General features: G+C 47.5%; 1 protein-coding gene and 3 non-coding genes across 4 annotated transcripts; all 4 read left to right on the plus strand.

Moving 5' to 3' along the window:
• The first annotated feature begins 5151 nt into the window (after positions 1 to 5151).
• RPS3 (ribosomal protein S3) lies at positions 5152 to 16380 on the plus strand. The gene is made up of 7 exons (XM_087720971.1): positions 5152 to 5244; positions 6928 to 7058; positions 9546 to 9639; positions 10789 to 10883; positions 12698 to 12885; positions 14672 to 14868; positions 16306 to 16380. The coding sequence occupies exons 1-6, from the start codon at positions 5215 to 5217 to the stop codon at positions 14863 to 14865; spliced, it is 732 nt and encodes a 243-aa protein (XP_087577097.1). The 5' UTR covers positions 5152 to 5214; the 3' UTR covers positions 14866 to 14868; positions 16306 to 16380.
• LOC148044258 (small nucleolar RNA SNORD15) lies at positions 8047 to 8200 on the plus strand. Its single transcript, XR_015697603.1, has one exon. It is a non-coding gene; the product is annotated as a small nucleolar RNA SNORD15 (small nucleolar RNA).
• Positions 9749 to 9897, plus strand: LOC148044259 (small nucleolar RNA SNORD15). The gene has a single exon (XR_015697600.1). It is a non-coding gene; the product is annotated as a small nucleolar RNA SNORD15 (small nucleolar RNA).
• Positions 11649 to 11802, plus strand: LOC148044260 (small nucleolar RNA SNORD15). The gene has a single exon (XR_015697601.1). It is a non-coding gene; the product is annotated as a small nucleolar RNA SNORD15 (small nucleolar RNA).
• Positions 16381 to 16878: the final 498 nt, after the last annotated feature.

Raw genomic sequence — 16878 nt, forward strand, 5'->3', positions numbered from 1 at the left:
TCCAATTTCCCTCCCTCTCACCCTCCACCCCTCCCCTTCCATCTCCTCTTCTCCCCTTCCCTCCCTTTCCTCCTCTCCCTTCTTCTCCCTCTCCCCTTCCTCCCCTCCCCTCTCTTCCTCTTTCACTCCCTCTCCCTTCTTCTCTTCTCCCCTTCCTTCTCCTCCTCTCCTTCCTCTCCCCTTCCTCCCCTCCCCTCTCTTCCTCTTTCACTCCCTCTCCCCTTCTTCTCTCCTCCCTCTCCCCTTCCTCTCCTCTCCCTTCTTCTCCCTCTTCTCCCCTTCCCTTCCTTCTCTCCCTTCTCCTTCTCTCCTCTTCCTCTCCTCCCCTCCTGTCTCCCCCCTTCCCTCCCCTTTCTTCCTCTTTCGCTTCCTCTCCTCCTCTCCCTTCTCCTCTCCTCCCTCTCCCCTGCCTCCCATCTCCTCCCCTTCCCCTTCCTCTCCCTTCTCCTTCTCTCCTCCCTCTCCCCCCTCCCTCTCCTCCCCCCTTCCTCTCCCTTCTTTCTATAGGGAGGGGTGGGGCAATCTTAGTTTCCTTTGGCCTACACCAGGGAGGAGAGGAAGCCCCAGCCAATCTCTCTGCAGAAGGGCCAGGATCTGGCAGAGTCCTGTAAAGGGTTTTCTTTGGGGTGGGGGGGTTTCTTGGTAGGTGGGGGGGTGGGAGGCGTGCATTTTTTTTGTGCCGTTGATCTGTCGAGATCTTTAAGTGTTTATTAGACTTCTTTTTTAAAAAAGGGTTTTTTTTAAATCGTTTTCTTTTTCCCTAAGAGGGAAAGAAACAACAAAACTTCACAGCAAACATTTTTAAAAGGTTTCCCGGAAAAAAAACCCCGAAGTGTGTTGCCAACGATAATACTCTTCCCACGTTCCCAGCGGTTGGCCAGTTGTTCTGCATTTCTCTTTTTTCTAAAAAAAAAATAAATTTATTCGACCGGTTTCCGTCGTTGCTGTTAACCCCCCGATTCTCCCCGATTCAGAAAAGCGTTATTTAAATGAAATTTCCTTGGTTCTTGGTTTTTGTTTTTTGTTTTTTTTTAAAAAAGACTATTTCCTGTAAGAGCTGCTAATTTTTATTTTTTAAAGAAAGGTTGTAAAATAAGCCTCCTTTTTAAAACTTCATAGAAGGGCATGCAAATCAAAACATATCACTCACGTACAGCGTCAGTAAACTGGAAGCAGCTCCCCGATGCTTTCTTTATATTGGCTGTGTAACTTTGTATTTATTATGTATAAAATGTTGAATAATAAAAAAAAAGAAGTGGCTTTAAATCATCAGGTATTGCATAATACGTTATAAGCGTGATCGTCTCATGCAAGTTTTCTTTTCACCAGGAGGACATCTGGGTTGAATTTAATTTCTATTTGTTGTTTTATCCCTTTGTTTATTCCAGGGGTCTCCAAGCATGGCCATTTTAAGACCTGTGGCCTTCATCTCCCAGAATTCCCCCAGTCTCCAAACATGGCCGCCTTAAGACCTGTGGCCTTCATCTCCCAGAATTCCCCCAGTCTCCAAACATGGCAACCTTAAGACTTGTGGACTTCAACTCCCAGAATACCCCAGTCTCCAAACATGGCCGCCTTAAGACTTGTGGACTTCAACTCCCAGAATACCCCCAGTCTCCAAACATGGCCGCCTTAAGACCTGTGGCCTTCATCTCCCAGAATACCCCCAGTCTCCAAACATGGCAACCTTAAGACCTGTGGCCTTCAACTCCCAGAATTCCCCCAGTCTCCAAACATGGCCGCCTTAAGACTTGTGGACTTCAACTCCCAGAATACCCCCAGTCTCCAAACATGGCCGCCTTAAGATCTGTGGCCTTCATCTCCCAGAATTCCCCTAATCTCCAAACATGGCCGCCTTAAGACATGTGGACTTCAACTCCCAGAATTCCCCCAGTTGCCAAACATGGCCGCCTTAATACCTGTGGCCTTTATCTCCCAGAATTCCCCCAGTCTCCAAACATGGCCGCCTTAAGACCTGTGGCCTTCAACTCCCAGAATTCCCCCAGTCTCCAAACATGGCCGCCTTAAGACATGTGGACTTCAACTCCCAGAATTCTCCCAGTCTCCAAACATGGCCGCCTTAAGACTTGTGGACTTCATCTCCCAGAATTCCCCCAGTCTCCAAACATGGCCGCCTTAAGACATGCGGACTTCATCTCCCAGAATTCCCCCAGTCTCCAAACATGGCCGCCTTAAGACCTGTGGCGTTCATCTCCCAGAATTCCCCTAGTCTCCATGGTTGAAAATCTCCATAGACCTTTATCTAGTCAACACACAAAAAGCTACTTTAGACAGATCTGGGAACAGGACTAGCTTAGCAACAAGCACGACGTATTGCCATACATGGTGGACATGCGAGGCGGCAAAAAAAATCTGGGCTAAAATCAAAAACTGGTTGGAAGCTATAACAGATTGGAAGCCAGAGACATTTTTATTAGACATAACCACAACAAAATAGAATCACGAGACTTTATACCTAACTTTACATATCATCACAGTGGCTAGAATAGCAGATGCGCAGAAAAGGAATGAATAACACAATATACCGAACGAGGATGGGATGATACGGAAGATCTTGGAATGCAGAGAGATGGACAAGGAAATTCAAGGAAAGGGGGAAACGGAGCACTGTTTAATTTGGGGAAAATGGTACAAATGGCTGGATGATAGAAACAGGGAATAAGAATTTTTAAAATATATAGTTCACATTATAGAAGAAGTAGGAATTAGTGATAAGGTAGGAAAAGTAGGATTTTCAGAAGTAGAAAAAGTTATTTATTAGTAGAAGAGCAATAAAGACTGTCTGATACAAATAACCACATAGAGACAGATGAGCAAAAAGAGTAAGAAATAATACGATGATAAGTGTAAAAATGTATAGAGATGGATTAAGGGAGGGAGGAAATGTTTGCAAAGATGCACCGATAGATATCTGCTGTTAAGAAGGGAAGTTCCGGTGTTATTTGTAAGTGTTGTGTATGTTTTGGTCAATGTGTGTAATTGTTTATAATAAAACATTTATAGATATAAAAAAGAAGAAGCACGAAGTGAAGAAATGGGCTAGTTTCCTATATGGGGCTCCCCATATAGAGCTTCTAAGGTTGTGTGACAGAGCTGGGCTGCCTCCTTTCTCGCGAACCAACTGTGACCTCTTGTGGTCACAACTGCAAATCGTTGCGTCAGCTTCCAGATGTTTTGTTGAAGCCTTAGCCGTCGAAGGATATTTCAGCGTCTGGTCAGAGCAGTGACATTATTGCACACCAACAAAGGAGAATATTTTGTAGGTTGAGGTTGAAATGAGGATTCCTTGGTTGTTCTCTGAGCTTGGGGGTTTTCTTGCAGACGTTTCATGACCCATCTCGGTAACCTCATCAGTGTTAGAACGAAGGGAGAGTTGGAGGAGGAAGAAGAAGAGGAGGAGGATTATGACTGTGAATGTGGAAACATTGGTGTTCTCTGAGCTTGGTGGTTTTCTTGCAGACGTTTCATTACCACACTAGATAATGTCATCAGTGCTGTTAGGTAGCAGGACTGCCACTGATGATGTTACCTAGTTTGGGTAATGAAAAGTCTGCAAGAAAACCACCAAGCTCAGAGAGCACCAAGGACCCCACAGTCCTCCTCCTCCTCTGTGAAGTACCCGTGGTTTGCTCATGAGGCCAATGTGGAGAAAAGACACGGACACGAGCTTTCTCGGGATGAGGCGACCCAGATTGGGGGTCTGGGAGCCCCTTTTATTGAGATAGGACAAAGGCAGGAGGAGCAATCAGCATGTGATTTAAGACAGCCTGTCAAACTACAATTGCTAATCTACTGCTCAGGGAAGTTCTGTCTATATATGGTCAAATCCTGGGCATCGTTGGGTAAGGCACATCTAGAGTGAACTATCAGGATGTTATGTTATTAACTATCAGGATGTTACATTCTTTTAGGAGTTTGTTTTTTTCCTGTGTGGTTCAGCGTGGCTGCGCATGCCCTGTTATGCACTGGGCCATGGGTGACCCACACCTACACAAGGAGTTATATGACAACCATCCTCCTCCTCCTCCTCCTCCTCCTCCTCCTCCTCCTCCTCCTCCTCCTCCTCCTCCTCCTCCTCCTCCTCCTCCTCCTCCTCCTCCTCCTCCTCCTCTGCAAATCCTACTCCCTTCAACCACTGATGATGTTCCTTAGTTCGGTAATGAAACATCTGCAATAAAACCACCAAGCTCAGAGAGCACCAAGTACCCCACAATCTTCCTCCTCTCCACAAACCCCATTCCCTTCCAGCACTGATGATGTTACCTAGTTGGGTCATGAAACAGCTGCAAGAAAACAACCAAGCTCAGAGAACGCCAAGGACCCCACAGTCCTTTTCCTCCTCCTCCTCCTCTGCAAACCCCACTCCCTTCAAGCACTGATGATGTTCCTTAGTTCGGTAATGAAACGTCTGCAATAAAACCACCAAGCTCAGAGAGCACCAAGGATCCCTCGGATTATTGTATGCAGAGAGCTGGGAAGATTCAACAGGATCCCCTAGGAAGGAATGTTGGCAAAGCTGAAAGATTTTTTTGGGGAGATGGGTAAATTTTGACTTCTCGGATCAGAGGAAATAATAACAGAATAACAGGAGTTGGAAGGGACCTTGGAGGTCTTCTAGTCCAACCCCCTGCTCAAGCAGGAAACCCCTAGAGAGTCACAGAGTATCTCGGGCTGGCTTTCAAATCTTTCAAATCACTTATGTGAGATGGGAGGTTATACAAAATGAATGAATACAACAATAATCTTGGAGAAAGGAGGTTCACAGGTATACTGCAGCTGCACCTGGAAGCTCTATCAGTTTATTCTTCATTCCCAAAAGCAGAGGTCAAATTGTTGTTGATGATTGCTTGTGGTGGTGGTTCATAATGTTGAATATTGTTACTATTGTGGTTATCATCTCAACGCCCAATTAAACTATTTTCCACACCAGCCTACATTTCCCAAAAACCCCTAGCACATCCCTCCCACCCCCCCCCCAAGCAGCTCGACCAATAGGAAGCAGAGAACGATCAAGAACGCCTATCCGCGCCAGAGAGCCGCGGTCTCTCAAACGTCAACTACATTTCCCAGCGTGGCTCGCGGCCCTTTCCGTCCACGTGGCGCCAGCGGGCCAATGACGAGCGGCAGAGCAGCCCTATACACCTCTGCGCCGGCGGAAGCCGCCTCTTTTTCGCCAGAGCGGCGCGGCTCAAGATGGCGGTACAGATCTCCAAGAAGCGAAAGGTGAGGCTTTTCGGGGGCCTTGCGGAGCCTTATGGCGGGGCGGCGGGGGAAGAAATACCGGCCGGAGAAGGCGCGGCGGGTCGAGCGGCGGGATGGGGCCGGCTAGGTGGGCCTGTGCGACGGCGGGACTCACGGATGGGAGTGGATTGAGGCTGAGCCATCTCTCCGCGGCTCCGGCCCAAATCCTCGTTGCGTCTGGCTGGGCCGAGAAGGCAGCGAGAGTCGAGGATAGACGGGCCGGCCGGGACCGGAAGCTGCCCGATAGCTTAGACCTGATCTATATTAGCACGTGCTTATGCCTAAGTATTATTATATGAGTGCAAAATGGGATCTCTTTCTCTCCACAACAGCCCTGCCAGGTAGGCTGTCGTTTGCTTAGAGCAGGGAGTCTCCAAGCTTAGCCACGTTAAGACTGGTGGACTTCAACTCCCAGAGTTCTCTGGGAATTGAAGTCCACCAGTCTTAAAAGCGGCCAAGCTTGGAGACCCCTGAGCTAGAGAGTGGTTGAACCTGGGCCAGCTTCAACAACAGCCTTGTGAGGAAGGCTGGGCGGAGACAGAGGCACTTGGGGGGGAGGTCTCTAAAGTCTGGGGGATTCTGGGAGTTGGAGTCCCCGCATCTTAAAAAGGTTGCCAAGATTGGAAAACAGTTGCTTTACGACAGTGGTTCCCAAACTTGGCAACTTTAAGACTTGTGGACTTCAACTCCCAGAATTCTCCAGGCAGCTCTGCTGACTGGAGAATTCTGGGAGTTGAAGTCCACAAGTCTTAAAAGTTGCCAAGTTTGGGAACCACTGCTTTAGGAGTTCGAAGGTCGTTTCTAGAGTCAGTTTTTCCCTACAGCCCTGTGAAATGGGGCTAGGCTAAGAGTGCCAACCCGAAAATCCCCATGGGACCACATCTGCAGCTGAAGGAAGGACTCGAACCTGGGTCTCTCTGCTACCAGGCCAGCATTGAACCACTGCCTTGCAGTTGAAATGTTGGTCTGGCACTGGAGAGGCCAAGGTTTTGCGTGTGGGGATGGACCCACAACCCTCTTTGGCCCAGCCACAACCCAGTTTTGGGTGCTGGGGGGGGGGCAGACATGCATCTCTTGAACCCATCACACCCAGATTTGGGTATGTGGGCAGAAAACACAACCCCTGGCCCGACACACAACCCAACTTTTGTGCGTTGGGGCAGACAGAGGGAAAAGAACTTGTTGCACTCTGATGCCTGGGCAGGCAGGCACACACACAACACACACATACAAAAAGGGAATGGGGACTTAGTCTCTGCCTTAAATGATGGGTAATCCTGTATATGGGACGCTGCAACCGTCATAAATCTGAACCCGTTGCCAAGTGTCTCGATTTTGATCACATGACTAGGGAGATGCTGGAAAAGTTGTGTGATCTTAAGTCGCTTGTTTCAGTGCCTTAAGTAATTTTGAACGGTCTCTAAATGAACCATTGTAAATCAAGGAATATACCTGTACTTGTAATTGCTTATGGATGGGTCTGGGGGGCCTCCGGTATTAAGCATTGGGTGACCCTCCCCATTTCCAAGGTAGCAGCTTCCATTGAGGGCTTTGCATTGCTGTTGGGGTGTGTGTGTGTGCATTGTTTTGTGCCCCTACTTATTGTGGGTGTACGAGGTTGTGCTTGGCCTTGTATCTTGTAACTCTTTTGTGTTTTGTTTCCAGTTTGTGGCCGATGGCATCTTCAAAGCCGAACTGAACGAGTTTTTGACTCGGGAGCTGGCTGAAGATGGCTACTCCGGGGTGGAAGTCCGCGTTACCCCAACCAGGACCGAAATCATCATCCTTGCTACCAGGTCATTTGGTCCTGCTGTCACATACACACATACATACACTGAAACTCTGTGGATTAGCTCTCCCCGCACATATCTGAAGAAACCTCCTTGGGAGCAAGAGATACTTTCATTCTTACTGTGGTTATTAATCTGTTAGTTGGGAAGGCCTTACTAGTGGGTGGAGATGGAACTCTGAGCAGAGCTTCTGTCCCCAATCTTAACAGGGTGGGCAAATTTGTTTTGAAGTAGGTAGTTTTCAATATCATGGTGGCTAAGACGCTGAGCTTATCGATCAGAAAGGTCGGTGGTTCGAATCCCTAGCGCCGCGTAACGGAGTGAGCTCCCGTGACTTGTCCCAGCTTCTGCCAACCTAGCAGTTTGAAAACACATAAAAACGTAGAAAAACAGGAACCACCTTTGGTGGGAAGAGAACAGTGTTCCGTGCACCTTCGGTGTTTAGTCATGCCAGCCACATGACCACGGAGACGTCTTCAGACAGCGCTGGCTCTTCGGCTTTGAAACGGAGATGAGCAGCGCCCCCTAGAGTCAGGAACGACTAGTACAGACGTGTGAGGGGAACCTTTAGCTTTTAGTTTTCAATATAATCAGATCAGAACTAAACAAGGCTGGATAAAGTTAATACTTGAGGAAGCCACATCTAAGCCAGACTAAAACCTTTTGTGGCTGGTCATCAGATCAGGGCTCCGTAGCATCCTTCCTAACTGACAACTTTTATTAAAAGTCAAAAGTTACCCACTCACAAAAACATAATAAAATTTTACTCAAGCTGCGGACAGAAACAAGCTGGTTTGCCACTGTAGACTTATCAGTATCTGCCTGCAACGGGTGGTCTTCTGCCAATCAGAAATGAGATGCCAAGGATATTGAGTGTTTGTGTGTCCAAAAAAGTTCACAACCAGTGTACCGAATGTTGTTTTGGAAGGTTCTTTTGAGCTGCTGGGAAAAAAATAATAATAATCAAAAGCTGTTTGGAAGCCCAACAAAATCCCTTCTGTGATGATACGATGACGAGTCAGAAGCGGCCTCCTCCTGCGCGGGCTCAGCGATACTGTGCCACGTTCTGTGGCCCTGTGTTGGTGGCTTTGGGCAAAGGAGGAGGAGGCCCAGTCATTGGATGAAGAAGAGGCATTTGTCTGAGAAGGGAAGCGTCAATTTCCATTCAGAAATCTGCAACCAATGCCTCTATTTTAATGCAGACATTGTGCGATCTTTCTCCCTGCAGTAGTTAGTAGCTGAGCTGCTAGCTGAGCTGAGTATTCTCTAAGTAGGTGGGTAGTAGATGAACAGACAGATAGATGGATGTAGATTGATAAATATGATGGATGGATGTAGTCCTTCACTTACAACTGGCCACTTAGTGGCTGTCTTATCTCTCCCTACTTACGACTATAACCATGTTGCATCTTTACAATGCTCATTAGTAACCTATGATTATCACTTAAGTGTTGTATCTTATAATTCTTGATGAATTCTGTTTTATTTTTCTTTATGTACACTGAGACTCTATGCACCAAAGAAAAATTCCTTGTGTGTCCAATCACACTTGGCCGATAAAAGAATTCTATTCTATTCTATTTTCAGATTTCTTAATTCTATTCTATTCCAATTTCTTATTCTATTCTATTTTACAAAGGACCCTCCCCACATACCGTATTTTTCAGAATGTAAGATGCACCAAGGTTTTGAAGAAGCAAATTAAAAAAAAAAGGTTTTGCATTCTGCAGACCTCCTAAAAACGGGCCTGTTTTTTGTCCAAAAAAGGGCATGCATAGCCTTTAGGAGGCTTATAGAGTGCTCCTGGGGGCCGAGGGGGCAAAAACAAGCAAGAAATGGCCCGTTTTCGCTCATTTGTGCCCTCCACAGCCCCCAGGAGCACTCTGGAAGCCTCCTAAAGGCTATGGACGGCCATTTTTGTGAAGGGGGCGGAGTTTCAGGAGGCCAAAAATGCTGTATTCAGTGTATAAGACGCACCTAGATTTTCACCCTCTCTTTTGAAGGAAACAGGTGCGACTTATACTCCGAAAAATGCGGTAGGTTCCAAAATTCCAAAAGATGCTAAACAACTGGCCTGCATATTTGACTGTAGTTACATAAATGTACTGTGATTTTTGCTGAAAACCAGCATTGGTCTCTGGGTTTAAGCAGCAACGATCCAAAGCGAACAATGAACTTGCTTAACAAGCGTTGCAAAAGTCATCATGTTGGATCAGTCAAGTATGTGATGGCCCAATTTTCAACCCTGGTTAGACAGGTAGCTTTAGTCAGAGAGAGAATATAAGTACGACTTAATTTCAGATAGTTGGAATTGAGCAAAAGAAATGACTTTGTGAACTCCTCCTGAGAAAAAGTTGGATCAAACCAGATGATTATTCCGGTAGCAGTGAAATGCAGGCTAGATTTGAAAAATAAAATAAAACATTGGAAATGTTCAAAGTTAACTCTGGCGGAATCTGAGCTAATGCCGATCTTTGCCTTTTTGCATTTCAGAACTCAGAACGTTCTGGGAGAGAAAGGACGCCGGATTCGGGAGCTGACGGCTGTGGTTCAGAAGCGATTTGGCTTCCCGGAGGCCAGTGTGGAGGTAACCGGGGGTCCCTGTGCTGGCTGGGGCATTCTGGGAGTTGAAGTCCACCCCTTTTCGAACTTGCCGAATGTGGGAGAAAAAAACCCTGCCTTAGCGCTTATCTTCCCTTCAGTGACGATACGATGACGAGTCAGAAATGGACGCCCTCTTGCTCGGAGCCAACAGCCTGGGGCCACGTTCTGTGGCGCCTTGCTGGTTAACTCTGACAAGGGTGCCCTACTCACTGGATGAACTAGAGGCATTTGTCTGAGAAGGGACAGGCAGGATTTCTTCTCCAGGTGAACTTAAAAGCCACAAGCAGTTCAGCCATGGGCTTCTAATGGGCCGTTTACAGGTTGCAGGAACTGGGTAGGTCTAGTTTAATGAAAAGAAGGACCAGGGGAGACATGATAGCAGCCTTCCAATATCTCAGGGGCTGCCACAAAGAAGAGGGAGTCAAGCTATTCTCCAAGGCACCTGAGGGCAGGGCAAGAAGCAATGGGGGGAAACTAATCAAGGAGAGATCCTTCCTTCCTTCTTCCTTCCCACCTTCCTTCCCTCCCACCTTCCTTCCTTCCAATATCTCAGGGGTTGCCCCAAAGAAGAGGGAGTCAAGCTATTCTCCAAGGCATCTGAGGGCAGAACAAGAAGCAATGGGGGGAAACTAATCCAGGAGAGATTTAGATTTATTTTATTTGTATACCGCCCTTTTCCGGGAGGGACTCAGGGCGGCGAACAACTCAAAAGGGGGAAAAGGAACATAGAACACAATACAAGTAATTAAAATAACCAAGAATCACACAGCCACACAGGTCGAGAGGGGAGGGGAACTCAGCAACCCCAGGCCTGCCGGCACAGCCAGGTTTTAACAGCTTTCCGGAAGGCCTGGAGAGGGGTGAGGGTCCGGATCTCTGCGGGGAGTTCGTTCCAACTTAGAACTAGAGAGAAATTTCTTGGCCTTATATATATATATATGTGTGTATGTATATATATGTATATATATATATATATGTATGTATGTGTGTGTGTGTGTGCGCGCGCGCGCCCTGTGGATAAACCACTGTTTGAAAGACAACACCTCTGTGTTCTGTACTTTACTCCTGGGTTGTATCAAAATAGTAGTCACACTGTGCACACTCTGACAATGTTGCACTGTCTCTCTCGCAGCTCTATGCCGAGAAGGTGGCCACCCGAGGACTGTGCGCCATCGCCCAAGCCGAATCCCTGCGGTACAAGCTTTTGGGGGGCCTTGCCGTGCGTAGGTGAGCATCAGGCCGAAACCTGATCTGAGCTTTCTGTTTCAATGGTCTTCATCTAGTAACGTATTTTTCAGAGTATAAGACGCACCAAGATTTTGAAGAGGCAATTTTTTTATAAAAAAAAAGCTTTTGCACTCTGCAGACTTCCTGAAAACGGGCCTGTTTTTTTTTTCTTTCAAAAAACAAAGGGCATGAATAGCCTTTAGGAGGCTTGTAGAGTGCTCCTGGGTGGTGCCCCCCCCAACCAAACGAGCAAAAAACAGCCTGTTTTTTGCAAAAACTTGCCTCCCCCCCCCAAAGGGCATGTATAGCCTTTAGGAGGCTTATAGAGTGCTCAAGGTGGGGGGGGGAATTGAGCAAATGGCCCGTTTCCCACTCATTTCTGCCCTCCCTCCCCAGCCCCCCCCCCCCAGGAGCACTCTCTAAGCCTCTTAAACACTATGCAAGGTCATTTTTGGTGAAGTGGGAGGGGAAAAATGCTGTATTCAGTGTATAAGACGCACCCAGGTTTTCAGTCTCTTTGAGGGAAACAGGTGTGTCTTACACTCCGAAAAATACGGTAACTTTTTGTGCAGCTTCAAGTATGATGGACTTCGAATGCCCCCTTCTCCCTTGGCCTTCAGCAAAGACTCTGCTGCGGTGCCCAGTGGACATCGCAGTGGCTTCTTTTAAACGTTGTGTTGTTGTGTGCTTAAGGAGGAAGCCTGCCAACCTTCTTGGGGGTCTCATCGCTAAGGACGGAGCTGTTCTTGGACGCCCAAGAAATCCCTTCTGTGATGATACGATGACGAGTCAGAAACGGCCTCCTCCTGCCCGGGCTCAGCAATACCGTGCCACGTTCTGTGGCCCTGTGTTGGTGGATTTGGGCAAAGGAGGAGGAGGCCCATTCATTGGATGAACAAGAGGCATTTGTCTGAGAAGGGAAGCTCTTGAAAAGACTCTCTTGGCTTGCAGTGAAATTTAATTCATTGGTTTTTATTAATATTTTTGGGAAATGTTCGGCCAGCCCCATGCAATTTAGACAAAGCTAAACCAAATTCTCCGGATGCGGTGGCTCAGTGGCTAAGACGCTGACCTTGTCAATCAGAAAGGTCGCCAGTTTGGAGGCTCGAATCCCTAGCACCGCTTAACGGGGTGAGCTCCCGTGACTTGTCTCAGCTTCTGCCAACTTAGCAGTTCGAAAGCACGTAAAAAAATGCAGGTAGAAAAATAGGAACCACCTTTGGTGGGAAGGAAATAGTGTTCCGTGCGCCTTTGGCGTTGAGTCTTGCCGGCCACATGACCACGGAGACGTCTTCGGACAGCGCTGCCTCTTCGGCTTTGAAACGGAGATGAGCACCGCCCCTTAGAGTCGGGAATGACTAGCCCATATGTGCGAGGGGAACCTTTACCTTTTAAACTTAATTCTCTCCCTGGTCATGGTAGATGTGTAGATGCCCTCTATCAGTGGGGCAAAATCACTATCACCCAAGCGTGACTTGTGGGGCTGAAAAACAATCTACCCAACAAATAATAGTGTCAAAAACAAATCCTATAATAGAGATTTTGCTGATTACATAGTTGCAACAAATGAACTAAAAATTTACACTTGCAACTTGGATGTGTTTGTGATCTTTCTGTTAAACTTTCAGGCTTTTACACTTTGTGATTGGCATTTTGCCTCTGCATTCCTTTTCGCTGAAATACAGTATGAATAAACGCGCCCTGCATGATCGATTTTAAATTTTAGTCAATTACACTTAAAGAGCCTCCCGGCTTTTGTGCTTCTATATCTCAGTAGTCCCAAGTTCTCACTGGTGTGTTCTATCCATGCGCAGGGCGTGTTATGGCGTCCTCCGTTTCATCATGGAAAGCGGAGCCAAGGGTTGCGAAGTGGTGGTGTCGGGCAAACTCCGGGGCCAGCGTGCCAAGTCCATGAAGTTTGTGGATGGGTTGATGATCCACAGCGGGGATCCCGTCAACTACTACGTGGACACTGCCGTGCGCCATGTCCTCCTCCGGCAGGGTAAGGCGAGGGAGGCCTCCGAGCAGCTCAGGTTTTGGAAGCCCCCAGCCCCTTCTTTTCCCTTGTGGGCACTGCCCTGAGGAGCCTCTGCTCAGCTACTGCCGGGCAAACAACCCCAGGATTTGTTGAGTTCAAATCATGGAAGATGATATTATTACTACTATATAGTAGTTCTATGCTTACAACTAGACTTAGCAATACCTCTTAGGCTTGTGTACTGCTTCACAGCTTTGCAGCCCTCTGTAAGTGGTTGATGGAGTCAGCCTATTGCCCCCAATAATCTGCGTCCTCATTTTTCCTTCTTTCTTTCCTTCCTTCTTTCCTTGCTCCCTCGCTTCCTTCCTTCCTTCCTTCCTTCCTTCCTCTCTAAGGGGTTTACAGAGTCAGCCTGTTGCCCCCAACAATTCATTCTTCCTTCCTTCCTTCCTTCCTTCCTTCCTTCCTTCCTTCCTTCCTTCCTTCCTTCCTCTCTAAGGGGTTTACAGAGTCAACCTATTGCCCCCAACAATTCATTTTTCCTTCCTTCCTTCCTTCCTTCCTTCCTTCCTTCCTTCCTTCCTTCCTTCCTTCCTTCCTTCCTTCCTTCCTTCCTTCCTTCCTTCCTCTCTAAGGGGTTTACAGAGTCAACCTATTGCCCCCAACAATTCATTTCCTTCCTTCCTTCCTTCCTTCCTTCCTTCCTTCCTCTCTAAGGGGTTTACAGAGTCAACCTATTGCCCCCAACAATTCATTTTTCCTTCCTTCCTTCCTTCCTCTCTAAGGGGTTTACAGAGTCAACCTATTGCCCCCAACAATTCATTTTCCTTCCTTCCTTCCTTCCTTCCTTCCTTCCTTCCTTCCTTCCTTCCTTCCTTCCTTCCTTCCTCTCTAATGGGTTTACAGAGTCAACCTGTTGCCCCCAACAATTCATTCTTCCTTCCTTCCTTCCTTCCTTCCTTCCTTCCTTCCTTCCTTCCTTCCTTCCTCTCTTCCTTCCTTCCTCTCTAAGGGGTTTACAGAGTCAGCCTATTGCCCCCAACAGTCTGGGTCCTCATTTTCCTCCCTCCCTCCCTTTCTAAGCGGTTTACAGAGTCAACCTCCTGCCCCCAACAATCTGGGTCCTCCTTTTACCAACCTCAGAAGGACGGAAAGCATTTACTTCTGTATTTCCTTTTTATGCTATACCAGCCGATAACCCGGTGTTGCCCGAGTATTTATTTATAGGGGGGAAATGTCCGGACCGAATGTAATTTTTAATGTTGGATTCTCCCCCTTGTCTCCACAAGGAGTACTGTGAAGCCGTGACCATGGCAATTCCACTGCACTGTACAGTAGAAGCCATTATATGGCAGTACATTAGATGTCGTTTTATGGCTGTACAGTAGAAGCCGTTTTAAGGCACAACAGGCTGTGTCTTAACAAAATACACACCCCAAGAGGTGTTAGGGTTGTCTTACCCCCCACAGTGTTTGTTTCTAGAGATTAAGTCATCTGTGTACCAAGTTTGGTTGAAATTGCTCGAGGCGTTCCAGAGTTATGCTGGAACACACACACACACGGAAACACACACACACACACAGGTTGTTATTATAAACTGATAAAATTATTTACAAAAAAAGAGAATTTCATCAAGGGAGGTGCCCCTGTGAAGGAAGGGCCCATTGCACGGCGGAGTGAGGGGGGCAGCCTCCTCCCTTGCAGTTGGCCTCTTCCCCCCACAACCTTTGGGGTTCATCCCCCGTCGTCCTGAGCTTGCAGGGCCAAACAGTCCTCCCCCAAGGCTTCACCTTTTCCTCTTCGCTCGCAGGTGTGCTGGGTATTAAGGTGAAGATCATGTTGCCCTGGGATCCCAGTGGGAAGATTGGGCCCAAGAAGCCTCTGCCGGATCACGTCAGCATCGTGGAGCCCAAAGAAGAGATCCTGCCCACCACCCCCATCTCGGAGCAGAAGGGCACCAAGCCGGAGCAGCCGCCGATGCCCCAGCCTGTGCCCACGGCGTAAGAGGTCAGAGCCTGAGAAGGGTGAACTGAAAAGGAACCTGGGGGGGGGGGGGCTGCTCTCTTGCTGACGTTTCACGACCCAACCACGTAATATTATCAGTGCTAGAAGGGGGAGAGGAGGAGGAGGAGGACTGTGGAGTCTCCCTGGTGCTCTCTGAGCTTGCTTGTTTCCTTGCACACGTTTCATGACCCAACTGGGTGACCTCATCAGTGCTAATAGCAATAGCAGTTAGACTTATATACCGCTTCATAGGGCTTTCAGCCCTCTCTAAGCGGTTTACAGAGTCAGCATATTGCCCCCAACAACAATCCGGGTCCTCATTTTACCCACCTCGGAAGGATGGAAGGCTGAGTCAACCTTGAGCCGGTGAGATTAGAACCGCTGAACTGCAGATAACAGTCAGCTGAAGTGGCCTGCAGTACTGCACCCTAACCACTGAGCCACCTCGGCTCTAATAAGGGAGTGGGGTTTGCAGAGAAGAGGAGGAGGACTGGGGGTGGTCCTTGGTCTCTCTGAGTTTGGTGGTTTTTCGTATAGACGTTTCATGACCCAACTAGGTAACCTCATCAGTATTAGAAGGGAGTGGGGTTTGAGGAGGAGGTCTGTGCAGTGGGGTCTGAGCTTGGCTGCTTTCTTGCAGACGTTTCATGACCCAGCTAGGCAACATCATCAGTGCTAGAAAGGAGCGGGGTTTTTGCTCTCTACGAACAAGCTACCTGAATGTGAAGAGAGCAAATCCTGCTCCCTTTTTTGAGTGAAGATGTTCCCTAGTTGAAACATCTGCAAGGAAACGGCCCAGCTCAGAAAGCACCAAGGACCCCACAGTTGTCACCCTCCTCTTTTTCTTCCTCCTCCTCCCTTCTTTCCCCCCTCCTCTCCTCTATAAACCCCACTCTCTTCTAACACTGAAGATGTTTCCTAGTTGGGTCATGAAACCAGAAAACCACCAACCTCAGAGAGCACCGAGGACCCCACAGTTCAGCCCTGAACCTATAGAGTTTCTCTTCTATAGGCATAAGCCCCCCCTTTCCAGTGGCAGATAAAAGACCCGATTTATATTGTTAGGGGTTTTTGTTACCCCAGAACCTGGCTTGAAATTAGCGTTGGTGGTTTTAGCATCGATATTCGTTGACTGGCTTCTGAGCCCATATTAATGGGTAGATTTGCTATTCACAAACGGTCAATTTATTATTATTATTATTGTTACAATTCTCCAACCTGGTGGTCTTTTTTTGTGTGGTTCCCATCAGTAGCCCCACCAGGAGCTCTTGAGGGCACCAGTTTAAGAGGAAGCAAGTTACGGGGTGTTAACTGGTTGGCAGGTCATTCCGAAAGAATTAAAACAATTTGTATTTCTGGAAGAATAAAAATAGGTCTTTCTTCCTTCCCCAAGATTTCTTTTTACTCCCTGATACATTTTTTTTTCTCTTTTCCTTGCAGGTTTTTGATTTGAAACCTTGGAAGTTCTATTAAAAAAAACATCTCTTAATAAAATTTTTAAAAGCCAACAAGAAATGTTCTTTCTTTTTTAACAGTTCTCAGAGCTTATCCATCAAAAACCTAGTTTTAATTCTTCCCAAATCAAATTGTTCTCTCAATTATGGTAGGTTACGGTAAAGGTTCCCCTCGCACATACGTGCTAGTCGTTCCCGACTCTAGGGGGCAGTGCTCATCTCCGTTTCAAAGCCGAAGAGCCAGCGCTGTCCGAAGACGTCTCCGTGGTCATGTGGCCGGCATGACTCAACACTGACTGCGCACGGAACGCTGTTCCCTTCCCACCAAAGTGGTTCCTATTTTTCTACTCGCACTTTTTACGTGCTTTTGAACTGCTAGGTTGGCAGAAGCTGGGACAAGTCATGGGAGCTCATTCTGTTACGCGGCGCTGGGGATTCAAACTGCCAAGCTTCCTGATCGACAAGCTCAGTGTCTTAGCCCGAGCCACCACATCCCCTCAATTGTGATCCCTTAGCCCAATTAAATAATGCTTTTTCACATATCAAATCTTCAACTTAC

Source organism: Thamnophis sirtalis, unplaced genomic scaffold (assembly GCF_051295495.1).
Source record: "Thamnophis sirtalis isolate CommonGarterSnake01/CBP01778 unplaced genomic scaffold, rThaSir2_p1.2 scaffold_8, whole genome shotgun sequence".
Taxonomy (NCBI): domain Eukaryota; kingdom Metazoa; phylum Chordata; class Lepidosauria; order Squamata; family Natricidae; genus Thamnophis; species Thamnophis sirtalis.